General features: G+C 35.3%; 1 protein-coding gene across 5 annotated transcripts in view; it reads right to left on the reverse strand.

Annotated features, from left to right (window-relative positions):
• Nucleotides 1–1,671: 1,671 nt before the first annotated feature.
• The window catches only part of PAN3 (poly(A) specific ribonuclease subunit PAN3), a 140,906-nt gene continuing 129,069 nt past the window's right edge, over nucleotides 1,672–13,508 (reverse strand). For 4 of the 5 annotated variants that reach the window (XM_054577127.1, XM_054577126.1, XM_054577123.1 and 1 more), the window contains 2 exons: nucleotides 7,779–7,917; nucleotides 1,672–4,654 (listed from right to left, as the gene is read on the reverse strand). In XM_054577127.1, the coding sequence (XP_054433102.1) occupies nucleotides 4,514–4,654; nucleotides 7,779–7,917 (280 nt within the window). In that variant the 3' untranslated portion in view covers nucleotides 1,672–4,513. The remainder of the gene's footprint in view (nucleotides 4,655–7,778; nucleotides 7,918–13,508) is intronic. The other variant, XM_054577124.1, reaches the window with a different exon arrangement.

The following is a 13,508-nucleotide window of genomic DNA, read 5'->3' on the forward strand; positions in this document are numbered from 1 at the left end:
ACATGGCCTTCCTGCCATCCTTCAAATACTCCTGGTCTGGAACTCTTCAAATACTTCTGGACCTGGAACTCTTTCCCTCCGATGCCTTCATGGCTGCTGGCAGGTTTGCTTCAAGTCCTTCTCAGTGATCCTACCACACGAGCCCTCCCATTTGAAATTCTATCACCACCAGCACGTTCCCCTTATCTAGAGTTGCAAGATTAAACACAGGATGGCCAGTTTTCAATATAATTCTGTCTCATTCAATATGAGACACACTTAAGCTAAAAAATAAAGTTTTATCTAAAACTGAAATTCAACTTTGTGTTCTATATTTTTATTTGCTACATCTGGCTACCCTGCCTACATTCTTCATTTTCTTTTCTTTCTGTAACCATTAGTTCCTTTTAATGTACTATATACTTTATCTTCTTCCTGCTAGAATAAAAGTTCTGTAAAAGTAGAAATTTTTGTCTGCAGTAGTCAGAGTTGTTTGGTGGGTTCCTAGAACAATGCGCCTGACATATAAGCAATACTCAATAAATATTAAATGGATGAGTGAATCTCAATTCACCCACCTGTGGCACTGAGTGGGCAAGTGGCTTACCCGAGCTCTCAGAGCTCTAGGTGGTAGAGCCAATAATTGAACTCAGGTAGTCTTGTTCTTGCAAGATTATTTCTTAACCACTGTGAATACTGTTTGAAATAAATTTTAAGGACATGCATTTTTTAATTCTCTTTCCTCACCCCTCCTCCCACCCCATTTATGTAGAAGGGTATTTTACAAATGTGTCCCTAATTGTCCACTTGCTAAAGGTGGAAGGAAAAAAATCACTGGTTTCACAAGAGATGAAAACAATAGAAGTCCTTGTATCTCCATTTGCCAGAGTTTATCAGGTGTAACACTGGCCTAACATTAACAGTATTTTTAATGTTTTCTCCTAAGAAATTTAAACTTTAAAGATTGCTAAACACATCCTCAATTCTAGGCAGACTAGTTTCCCTTCTTCTCCATGAACCCACAATAGGTCATTTTAATTTGTATCTGATGCCACAGATTTTTTTTCAGGATCCTTGTACACAAAACACCTTCTACACTTATTCTCTCCCTTCTTGGAATTCCTAAAAACAATTCATCAGTTCCTTCAGCTGAAGATAACCTCTCCTTCTTTACTCTAGTTACCCTGCACCTATGCCTGAAGTCCCTTATTACTTTGCATTCTGTACATTTTCTCAACTTTTCATTTCAAACATACAGAAAAAACAAACCCACAAAACACACCAGTACCCAGATCCAACGAATGTTCTATTTTGTCCTGTTTTGTCTATCCTTATCTTCTAAATAATGCTTCTGAAGGACTTGGGTGGGGAGACACCCTTGACCTTTATAGTAAATAAACTCAGTACTGAGAAAACTAGCTATGTATCCCTCCCATCCTTTCACACAGTAGGTCTTTTCTCCTCAACTTCACGGTAATCCATGTAGTATATAGATATGTTCGGGTACAACTACACATTTTGTAAGTAACAAGTATTCATATATGCATGTTTAGTGCTTAGAACAAATCCAAGAAGGCATTTAACAAATACATAATAAATCAATACATCTGCTACCATTTCATCCAAAGACCAAAAATTCCTTCAAGACACACAGGAAATACTTTTAAATTCCTATCATTCAACAAATCATCTTTTTAAATCAACCGATAACAACAACAAAGACAACTTTCTCTCTGTAATTCTTTATTAAAAATACTGCTGTACACATAGAGACTGAAAACAGAATTAAAGATGAATAACTCGTATTGGGATCATGACATTAGAACTTAACATACTGGTGCTTTTCAGGGAAGTTGTTGACATCCAAATTACAGAACCCAGGTCAAAAGCAAAATACAAAGGTACCCTCAAAAATATTTACAATGAAGTAAATACACTAACAGAATTTAAAACAGGTACAAAAAGTTGAAATGGCCCAATGCTACATGATTTCAAGGGTTGTCCTTTCTGTGCTTTTATCTATCATAACAGGAAGGTATGGAAAGTTTTTATCTTTAATTTGACTATTTTCAGATATTAAAATCTTCCTATTAATTGAAAAGACTTAACTTTTAGACAACCTCTTAAATGCAATTACACTATGGAAAAGAGGGCTCCCCCAAAAAACACCTAAGCAGAAGTAAGAGTTCTATTGAAAACCATTCCCAATAAAAACTGAATGAAAAATAAATATAAAACAAGGCTTAAAAAAATGTTATTTACCTGACACCGACTGTTTTTAGGCTGATGATATTTACTCATGAAAACATATCAGCTGTCTACCTTTTATATTCACACCAAGTCCTGAGGTTACTAGGGGCTGAAGCAAACTAGCATTTATGACACAAACATTCCTGGGTTTGTGATTTGAACCTGCCTTGCAGAGGAAAGTTTGCTGGTCTATACAGAATGAGAAATTCAAGCCCTATTTTACCCCTGCCCTTCCTTAGCTTTTGTAAAACATTGGTCCACAAATTAAATTTTCAAAAAGTTCCCAGACCCCAAAACTAAAATAGATGATCCCCTTTCATTTTCAAAGAAAACAATATTGGAAAAAATCTCCAGCCCGCTTATAAATTAAGCATTTCATATTTCTTCTAGAATACAAGTAGTTCTTTTTTGTACAAAAGAATTACAATATGATTTGTCAAAAAACATATAAAAAGACAGCTGCTCTTCCTCAAATACATGAGCTAATGATAAAAGACTTTTGCATGACAATGTCTTCAAGTTCCTGTTCCTTTTACATAAAAAGAACACCATGGTGGCAAATGTTAATTATCCTTTGAATAGTGAACATTATGTTCTTTTAAAATCCATCCAGATCAAATGCAATCACTGATTTTCTTTTTCACAACTGATGCTACCACACGTGGACTCAAACATACTTGTTACAACATGAGAAGAGTGTCTCTAGTCTTCAAAGCTTTCAGGTGAAGAGAGGTGCTTTTCTTGATGCAAATCTCAAGGCAGAGAAAATCATTTTAAAGCTTATAAAAAGTGGACAGAGAAATATTAAAAACTTCTCTGAGAACTACAAATATGTATAATTATTAAAATTGAAGACCATAACATCAGTTGCAAGTGCTTGGAAGTCTTTCCTGATCTTCTGAGTTTCCACATTTTCTTCATAGTTGCATGGTGAGCACCCAGTGCTAGTAAAACATTCAGTGCTGGGAAAGGAGATATAGTCTTCATTACTGTTTTTTAAGAAAGAAAATTCTATGTATTTGGCAGTCTTCAGTATCAAAGTTTAAGTATTTCATTAGCTAGAAATTCCATGAATACCCAAGTTTGGCGACAACTGCACATCTAAATATTAAGAAAGGTAAGAGGAGGAAAATTCCAAACTTTTGAGATTGACTTATTCAGGAATATTCCTCATAGTTATTATCAAAAGTACTATTACTTTGGACTAAGCAGTGACTGCAAAGGCACAGCAGATTGTTATCCCTCCAGATTCAGGTTGTAAAACTTCAGAAAGCTCTTGATGCCAGACCACTGCTGTGTTTAGTTCATCTTCTGAACAGTGTCTCTGTGTCTGTATCCAGTGTAAAGTACCATAATAAAGCTGTAGTTCAAAGAACAGAACTTTATACAAAAAAAAAAAAAGAAAAAAAAAAGAAAAAAAAGGCGAACTGGAAAGAGGCTAAAGCAATATACTCCTGTACTTCAGGCCGTTAACAAAATTTAATTGTTTTTCTATATAAAAAAGACTGCATGAATGTAAATGTATCTGACTAGCAGGGAAACACCTTTTTCACAAAAGGTTCTGGTTGAATTTGGAGCGAAGAGCTCTACGTGCTCCTTCAGTTACTGTTTGTCCAATCCTTACAGAAAGGACTTAAATCAGATAATAGGAAAATTCGTATCTAACGATTCACTGATATTTCTCCTTGTGTTTTTAAAAACAAAACAGTCCCCCCATCTCAATATGAACTAACAGTGGGTGGCATATAGAGCTTGAATACAATACTCTTACAAGATTTATGCACTGTACTGAATTCCTATGAAATTATTTACCTGGTCCATTACATTATTCAGGGCAACCCATCCCTGAAAAAGCAAATTCTGCAACCCTCAGTGACAAAAAATGCTGCCCAGCATAGTTTCCCAAAAATGTCCTTGCAAATAGATTCCCTTAATAAGTATACAATGTGGCAAAAGTTCAAAGATCAGAAAAAAGTCTTTAAAAAATTAAAATTAGTGCATATACAAATGGAAAAAACCAAAGCTGGAACATCATTCACCTAACGGTGCTTCTTAACCTAAAAAAAATTCTTCACAGATATGGCCCCAATGGCAGCCACAGCTCTAGGATGATTGAAACATTCTTCCTTTCAAGCAACAGTGTACCTGACTGAAATGCAAGCAGCTTTGCTCATCTTCTGTTTGTTTCCCAGATATGAAATGAGATGATGAAAACAGTTCAGCTGTAGTGCAATTCACTATTGGTTAAGTTCCTCAGCCGTGTCCTGCGTGCTGTTAGCAAATACTACAACTGACCATTGGCAGCTGCAATCAGTTCTTGAAAAGTATTTTCAAAGCAACGCTTTAAGTCACTGTAAGTCACCACAAGCACACTCTTCTCATCTCTGGAAATGAGGCTTATTTTTTCTGGCACACCAGCATCTAACTGAAACAGATACATAAAATACGAAGTTGACAGCATGTAGAAGATTATCTACTTTATCTATTTGAGGACAACTCTACAATGATGATAAACAACTTAAAATTTCTGTCCCATTCACTTCTGCAGATACATAAATATTTCATATCACTAATCAATAGACACAAACATTTCGGCTCAGATGCTTTCATGCAAATACCACCCTGTTTTTTCTCCCTATCTTTCATGCTTTTCCTGGCTGATCGCATTATAGTCCATAATTTAATTATTCCCCCAGTATTTCCCATTTTTTGTATCACAAATTACAGTGCAATGAACATATTCGTCTTAATTTTTTTCTACAGAATTACTTCCTCAGGAGAAAGACTTAAAAGTACACTGACAGAAAGTATGAGTAATTTTACAGCTTATACATACAGCCAAATTGCTTCCCCAAAGATACCAGACACCACTGATTTGGAAATTGTATCAACTCCATATCAAATAAGTGCTTTGCTGTTTTAATTTACATTGTTATCACATCACCAAATACCCTCATACATTCATTTTTGTTATTTCCTCTTGGATGAATGTCAGTTTACGGTCTTTACTCACTGATCTGTAAGGATTCAGCAGTAGTATTTTAACAAGTCTGTACAGCGTAAATACTAATTCTTAGCCCATCAAATAACTTACCTTGTTATGGTCTTCACTTTATTGTTCTTAGTTTTCAATGCCTATTTTTCCTTTTTTCATTAATTAATTTATTAAAATATATTTAAAACTAATTCTGAAGACTCAAACTCTCAAATCATTTTCCAGTTAATTTCACTCATTATTTTCACCAAAATAAGCTATGTTCAATTTTGATTTTTATATTATCAGTATGGCAATTCCTCCTTTTTAATTTATTACTCTCTTTTCCAAATTTTAAAAACTGTCACATTTTTAGATTTGGGGTAGATCTTACTTACTAGTAGTTATTTCATAAAATGAAATAGAATTTCCTTCTTATTTTCAATTATCCTAATACTCATTAAAAGGCCTTCTCATGCTGGGGCTCAGTAGCTCACTTGGTTAGAGCATCGTCCTGACAGGCCAAGGCTGCAGATTCAATCCCCAGACAGGGCATATACAAGAATTCACCAATGAATGCATAAATTAAGTGGAACAACAAATCAGTGTTGCTCTCTCTCTAAAATCAACCAACCAACCAAATCAATAATAATAAAAAAAGCATTCTCTTGTGCTATCTGTCCCCACCTTATTCCATCATATCCACTTGTCAGTGTTTATAGTAGTGATACAGTTTTTTAATTTATTTTAGTTCTACATAGTTTTAATTACTGGTGTTTTTATATTACATATACTTTTTAAAAAAAATCTGGTAGAATTATTCTCCACTCATTGCTCAAGAAAAATGTTTCCCCATTAAGGGAAAAGGGTAAATGGATATATAAATCACACTGGATTAGTTCAATGGTACATACAGTTTTGTTCTGTCCTAATATAGGTTACTGATAATACTCTCTAAAGAATTTTAAACAAGACAAAGCAGTACTTAAAACACTATGGTAGTTTCCCTGGAGGGTTAACATAATATATGAGGGGGGGTACCCCCAAAACCTGGAATTATATTCCAGAGGGCAGGCCTCTTGTAGTTCAGTCTTCCCTCACTACGTGAGTGTTTTAGGAACCCATCTGTATCAGTGTAGCAGTTGGCGTTGTTGTGACAGGCTGCATTTGGCTTCAGTGAATTTTTTTGGACGACTTTTTCAATCTGTTTGCCCATTTCATGATGGGTGATTTATGAGTGCACCTGCCCACACTGCGCTGAGTGTTCAGCAGTTTCTGACCAAAAATGGCAGGACCCCTATGCTCCCCCCGCCATTCACCTAATCTCTCCCCAAGCAACTTTTTTTTTTTGTTTTCCAGGATGAGAAAAGTCCTCAGAAGGAACAATGTGGAAAAAGTAAAACAAAAAATGGCAGAAGCACTTAAAAGGCATCAAAATCAAGTTTAAAAACAGTTTTGAGAAGTGGAAAAACTGTTTCAATAGGTGTATTGCATCAAATGGAGAGTACTTTGAAGGTGACTGAGGTTTAAACATGTAAGAACAAATACACGTATTTTACAAATAAATTCCTTTTCTTGGGGGTGGGGGGGATGGAGTCCCTTCTCATATGTTAACAGTTCTAACTCATGTGACAGAGCAGGTATTTTCTCCTCTAGTGCTTGTCATTTAGGGACAAACTGAGACCAGGAGACAGCAAGTGTTTTCTATAAAGGACCATTAGTAAATGCTTTAAATTTCAGGGCCTCATAGAGTCTCTGTCAAATATCCCTTCTGAGTTTCTTTCTCTTTTTTAAACAATCTTTTAAAAATGTAAAAACTATTCTTAGTGTGCAGACTATGCAAAAACAGGCCATCAAATGGATTTGGTCCATGGGTCACAGTTTCTCAACCCCTGATTTAGATATAAACCTTTACAAAGGCTAGGATTTACTTCTGGAGACCCATTCTAAGCTCTGTAATTTTAAATAATCCATAAGGAAAATGGATTACTTCTGTCCTCTGTAAATTATCTCTTTCAGCCCTTTCAAAAACACAAAGTTCGCCTCTCAAGTACATTATATATCTTTCATGTAATCTCCCATTTATAACAGCTGGGTTTACTGACATTCCCAGTACTGTGCTTTTATGATTTTATTACTTGATTAGTATACCCACAGTTAACAGCAAATAAACTGTTGACATGTAGGACAGTCAACATGACTCAGAATGACTTAGAAGAAAGGAATTCAACTTTTTAAAGATACTGAACACAGAATTATTTTGGTATTTTCCCATTCACTGTTCGATTTGTAAAACAAAATAACAATGTAAATAAAATACAGTATAATGGGGTGGGAGAGGCAGTCATTTTGTGACATTACCACAATAAAAAAATCCACAATGAAAAATGTTATACATTTAGAGGTATTTGAAAAAACCCTAATCTAAAAATTAAGCGGAGACATCTAAAAATTAGTAAAATGTCTTGCAGACTATATAGTAGAGCACATCTTAATTTCTTAAGTCAGTATTAGTAGCAAATGCAACTGTACAAACTACAGATAACATTAAGTCTTAAAAATCGATACAAATTACCTTGTTAAGACAAGAAATGATATGACTGAGGTCAATCCAAGGAGCACCTGCTTCTGTCACTTGATGAAAAAGATGATCCCTAAAGAGTTTCAACAGATAACGGTCTCCAGTCTCTGACCAGGTAGGATCCTTCTGAAACCTGGAGAAGGTAATACTTTACCTCAATAACTCATGCTATATGCCACAGGGCTGTATGTTTATTCTTCAGACTCAAAACTAGCTTTACTTTATTTTCTCTAATAAATAAAGGGGCTATGTATAGTTCTTTTTAATCCTCCAAAAGTTATAGGAAGGCTACAATTTTTTTCATACTTTATGCTCATATTGCCAACTTGTATTTTAAAAATAATCTCATTTAACATGCAAGTATACGAATACCAGTTTCTAATTCTCAAGGGCAATCATCCCTTACACACCCCTATTTTAGAATCACTTCCTTATTTAAACTCCTACCATTAGATAAAATGGGGAAGAAAAAAATGGGTTTATATATCCTTAGAAATAGGTTAAAGAGGTTATCCTTTTCCCCCTCCCACCCTCAGGTTACAGAGCGGAGATAGTGAGGCAGGTGTTTACTGGTTTCCTAGTCTCACATGAGGACGTGAAAGTGCGCAGCAAAAACCAGAGAACTGACCACACTACCAGTTTGTTTTCAGCGACCTTTGAAACGTATGGTCTAATAGGGAAAACACATTCAAATAATCAAAAAAAGCTGTAACTGCATATAAATAATGTGGTTAATAAAAAGAGATATAGTACAGACAGAAATGATCAATATTTGCAACGGACAGAGCACAGAACACTTAAGAAACATAAGAAAGGCCAATGTGGTTGAATGGGGATGGGTGAGAAAAGACTACGGAAAAAAGAAGTACAAAGGGAGGGTTAAAGGCAAGGAAGAGAAAGAAAAGGCAAATACAATGAGTAAGAGACAGAAGAGAGGAGGAGAAAATTAAAAGAAAAAAGGCATATCTGAAGCAAGGATAAGCAGAGAGAAGTCAGATTATGCGGCCTTTGGTCATGTTAAAACATTATTCTGCATTCTAAGAATAAGGGGAGAGCCCACCACAAGATAGAACATACATGTGTGCTTGGCAAACATCATTCCAGGGACTTCCAATTAAAATTGATTACCCATTTACCTCTGTTCCCTTTCAAACCCTCACTAAATCAACAATAAACATCTTTAAACGGGTATAAACACACAAGAACAAAGGGATTAGAAGCAACAGCAGCAGACCAAAAAAAACTGTCACAGAAATTTGCAAAGTAGAAAGCAGACAGGTATGACTTAGCAGTATTGAACAAAACTGAACTCTAACACTATAGGGGGATGTGAAGAGGAGGGATCACAAGAAGCCAGCCAGAAGAGTTAAGACTCAGGGGCTGACATCATTAAGTAGCCTCAGTGTAAACTGAGGCTGGAAACAGCAGAGTGATAAAAAGTTCCATACACAATAAACAGATAACCCATTTTTCATTCCTGCCCCCCACCAGAAATCTTTCTAGACAGGGCACACAGTAGAGTCTACAGCCTCCAGTATGCCAGGCAAAGCAGGAGCTCAGGAGCAGTGGGTGAGACTATTCAACCTACATTTTCCCCCTCCTTGACCTCCCAAAGCTTGGCTAACGTGTTTACTATACAGAGAGAAGGTTGGAAGATTCTTTCCTGGAGCTGCTGACCTGCCCAACAAAAAAACTGACATTTGGGAGTCTACCAAAAACAAATAAAAATCATACCTAACAGCATCACACTGCTTTATCACACATTCTACTTGTGTCACAATTTCTGCCTGCACAAGGAGCTTCCCATTAGCTTTTTAGTACCTCATTTTTAATATAAATGGACAGTCACGCATCAGAAATGCTTTGGGGAATAGAACAAAGCAAAACAAAACAAAGCAAATTCTGGTTTCCTATAAAATAATGAAGGGAACAGAAGAAAACTTAACACCAAAAATCTGATAGCCTCAGAGAGAGCAGAAAGTTCTTAAAAATGAGAAATATGATACCAGAAATTTAAAAATTCAAAGACTAGAAAAACCTTTAGTTTTAGACAAAATAAGTTGAGATAATTGCCCAGCAAGTAGAACAAAAAGATATGATACAAAAAATAGAAGAGAATATTAGAAAATCAGTTGCAAAGTCTAACATCTGACCAATAGGAATTCCAGAAAGAGAAGAAGTTATACACACCAAGGCACATCAATATGAATTTCTGAACATCAGTGATAAAGACCCTAGAAGCATGGGGGAGGGTAAGGATTTGGAAAGGAAATGGCTTTAAACCTGCCTGGAAGTTAAAAGACAATGGATCAACACCCCAAATTTTGAATAAACTATCATTACTATTAGTCAGATATGTACTACCAGAAGTAGAACACAATCACTCAAGAGGAGTTAAAATTATGGAATTTAAAAAGGAGGAAATATAACCAACAATATTTGAATATATGATTACATACCAGGAAACCCAAGAGAATCTATAAGATAACAAGGTACAAAATTTATAGAAATCCGTAATTTTCATGTACACTGATAAGGAGTCTAGAACAGAGAATGAAGGGAAAACTCACATTTATAGTAGCAACAAGAAAAAATACCTAAGAATAAGCTTGGTGTACTATAAGTATATAAAGAACAACTTAAACACTGAAGAAAACAGAAGTCAACAAATACAATGACATGACATTATCTTGAGTTAAGAGAACTTGACATATAAAAACACAAATACTCCTTCAGCTTATTAATAAACCTAACATGTTATCCTCTCAATAAAAAGACCATCAGGTTTATTGACTTGGTTTTTCAAAAACTAAAACAAGCTGATTATACAATTTATACAGAATAGTAAACAGTTTTAGAAAACCAACACAAAATGGACATAAGAACTAATACTACTAGATTTTAAAATGTCAAAAATCAAAACAATGTGAAAGATGCTGCCTTAAACCAGTGAAGGAAAGCTAGACTACTCAATAAAATAGTTTTTGGACCCCTGAGTGGTCTTCTGGAACTCATACTATAAAACATCCTACATCCCAAATATATTTAAAAAAATTAAATATGGAAAAAAATTAAGCAGAGTCAAAAGAAAAATGAAAAGCTAAAAGAAAAAAATCACGAATCGTAAATCTCTCTAGTTCCTATAACCAAAAACAGACAATCCAACTGAAAAAAAAAAAAAGAGCAAAGAAAATGAACTGACACAAAAGGATACAAATGAATCAAAAACATAAGACAGGCAACATGCCTATTAAGAATAAAAACAAGCCCTAGCTGGTGTGGCTCAGTGGATCAGTGTTGGCCTGTGAACCAAAGGGGTTGCCAGTTCGATTCCCAGTCAGGGCACATGCCTGGGTTGCAGGCCAGGTCCCCAGCAGGGGGATGCACAAAACGCAACCACACACTGATGTTTCTCCCCCCACCTTTCTCCCTCTCTTCCTCTAAAATAAATAAAAATTAAAAAAACAAAAAGAATAAAAATAAAATAAGACTGCGTTTATCAGGTTGGCAAAAATCTACAAGCTTTAAAAAAGTATTGTTGGTGAAAGACCTGCATGCATTATAAACATTTCTGTAATAAATTACAGTGACATTCCTACTAACCTAATAATCACAAGTGGGCCTATATTAACGCACACACAAAATGAAGTAGAACTGGTCCCTGCACTGAAAACAACCCAAATGCGCATCAATAGGGAACTGGAGAAGTATTGCATCCATAGGATGGACTATTAAATGGCCCTAACTTATGAGGAAGAATAGCGTATTTGGTTAGGAGCACAGACTCTGCAACCGTAATGCCTGAATTCAAACCTGGCTCATATACTTACTAATTATGTGAGCCTGGACAAGGTATTCACCTTTCTATGCCTCAATTCCCTGTTAAATGGGAATACTAACAGTACCTTCATCACAGGGTTGTAATGAGGATTATGTTAGGTCATTTTTGCAAGCTACTGACAATAGTGTTTCAGATACACTAAACATATCTGAACAAAATGATTTCCAAAATATATCGTTATGAGAAAAAAAGATATACAAAAAAGCAATTGTATGGTTTACAATCTCTACATATTGAAAATCAAGAGATGTAGGTGGGAGTTTGGGGGGAGGGGAATAAGAAGACATGGTCAAACCCTAGGAAGTATGTATAAGAAACTAATAAAGAGCGGTGGGAGAAATTGGGAAGACTGTGTATGTCAGGTATAAAGGAGAGATTTTGTTGTTTTTATTGCAAACCCTTTTCTACTTTTTTAAAAAATGTGTCTACATATAATCTATTCAAAAGATTTAATTAACAAGAAATAATTTTCTGAGGACAACCTAGAATTTTATACCCAATCATACTATTAACATGTAAAAGAAGAATAAAGATATTTTCAGACTGGTAAAAACTCAAAAAACTCAGCTTTCTCAGGAACCTACAGGAAGATGTACTCTATTAAATCAAAAAAGAATAAACCAAGGGGAAAAAAGGAAGAAACTGGATATCCAACACAAAGGGAGAGACAATGAAAACTCCCAGGATAAAAGTGAAGGGAAGCTCCAGTTTTTAAAGCGTGAGTGTGAGCAGGCTTAAAGCGCAACCAGCCCAGAGAGGAACAGGACAGAAGCTCCAGGGGCAATTACTCTAAGGGGGATAAAAACAAAGGAACTGATAGGTTACCTATTTCTGACCATATGGAAAGGTGTTTTATTACTCTGGCAGAGAGTATGGAATGGACTGGCAGTAAATAGTTTTTCATTTGCTTAGCAGTTTTCTATGTAAGATATTTATTAACTCCATGAAAACAAAAATCAAGAAAGCACAAAAGAAAAATAGTTATGATTTATTATGTGGTGCAGCTATTAAGATTTATCTTATAATGTCAACACTCAAAAAAGTCTGAACTCAAATTTATGGGGCGGAGGGGAGGGGGAAGAGAGAGTGTTTTCAGTTAAGAGAAGGGGTGTGAAAGAAAGCATCTTTCACAGGACAAATTAGCTGAGTTAAATAGTGAACCAAAGCAAAAAGTAGTACTGTAAGAGTACATTTAAAAATAGAGATAAATGCCAAGAGAAACAGAGAAGTTTCTAAACAATGGTTCAACATATAGTCATGTTCTCTTCATTCAGAAAAATTATTAGGAAAAAAACTGAGTCTTTTTTAACTCTGAAGAAAGGTAAATGGACTTGAATTCTGTGGTCAAAAAAAGTCATTCAAGCAATGACATTTATCTATCTCTATGACAGAGGTGACATTCCTGAAATATAACTTACACTACAGTCACAATAGCTGCAACACTGCTGTGCCTGTCTTTGACAGTTATGCAGTTCAAACATTAATTCTGCTTCTTTCTTGAACATATGACTAACTAACTTGCAAATGAGGCAGAACTAAATGACAAAGAATGTAAGATGGTGATGCCTTTCCACCGTCACTGATATGATAATGTGTTTTAATAGAAGATAAGAAACATAAAACAAGTAGAGGTTTTTGAAGTCTCTAATCTGAACAGGTAAACTGAATTGATCAGGGTTCAAAAAGGAGTCAGGGTAAAGGTAGTACTGATCATCATAAAACGTTCAGTCATGTGCAAGCCGTACTGGAGATCTAACACAGTGTATTTTCTGTATGTACGTATGTGTATAAAATCCTTGAGGACAACCATGCCTAGGCTGTAATTAAAGAACAGCACCCTAATGACTAACAATAGGCGTAAGGTCATTTCACATGAGTATTTT

Source organism: Pteronotus mesoamericanus, unplaced genomic scaffold, assembly GCF_021234165.1.
Source record: "Pteronotus mesoamericanus isolate MK-2021 breed Mesoamerican mustached bat unplaced genomic scaffold, CSHL_Meso_final contig_41, whole genome shotgun sequence".
Classification (NCBI taxonomy): domain Eukaryota; kingdom Metazoa; phylum Chordata; class Mammalia; order Chiroptera; family Mormoopidae; genus Pteronotus; species Pteronotus mesoamericanus.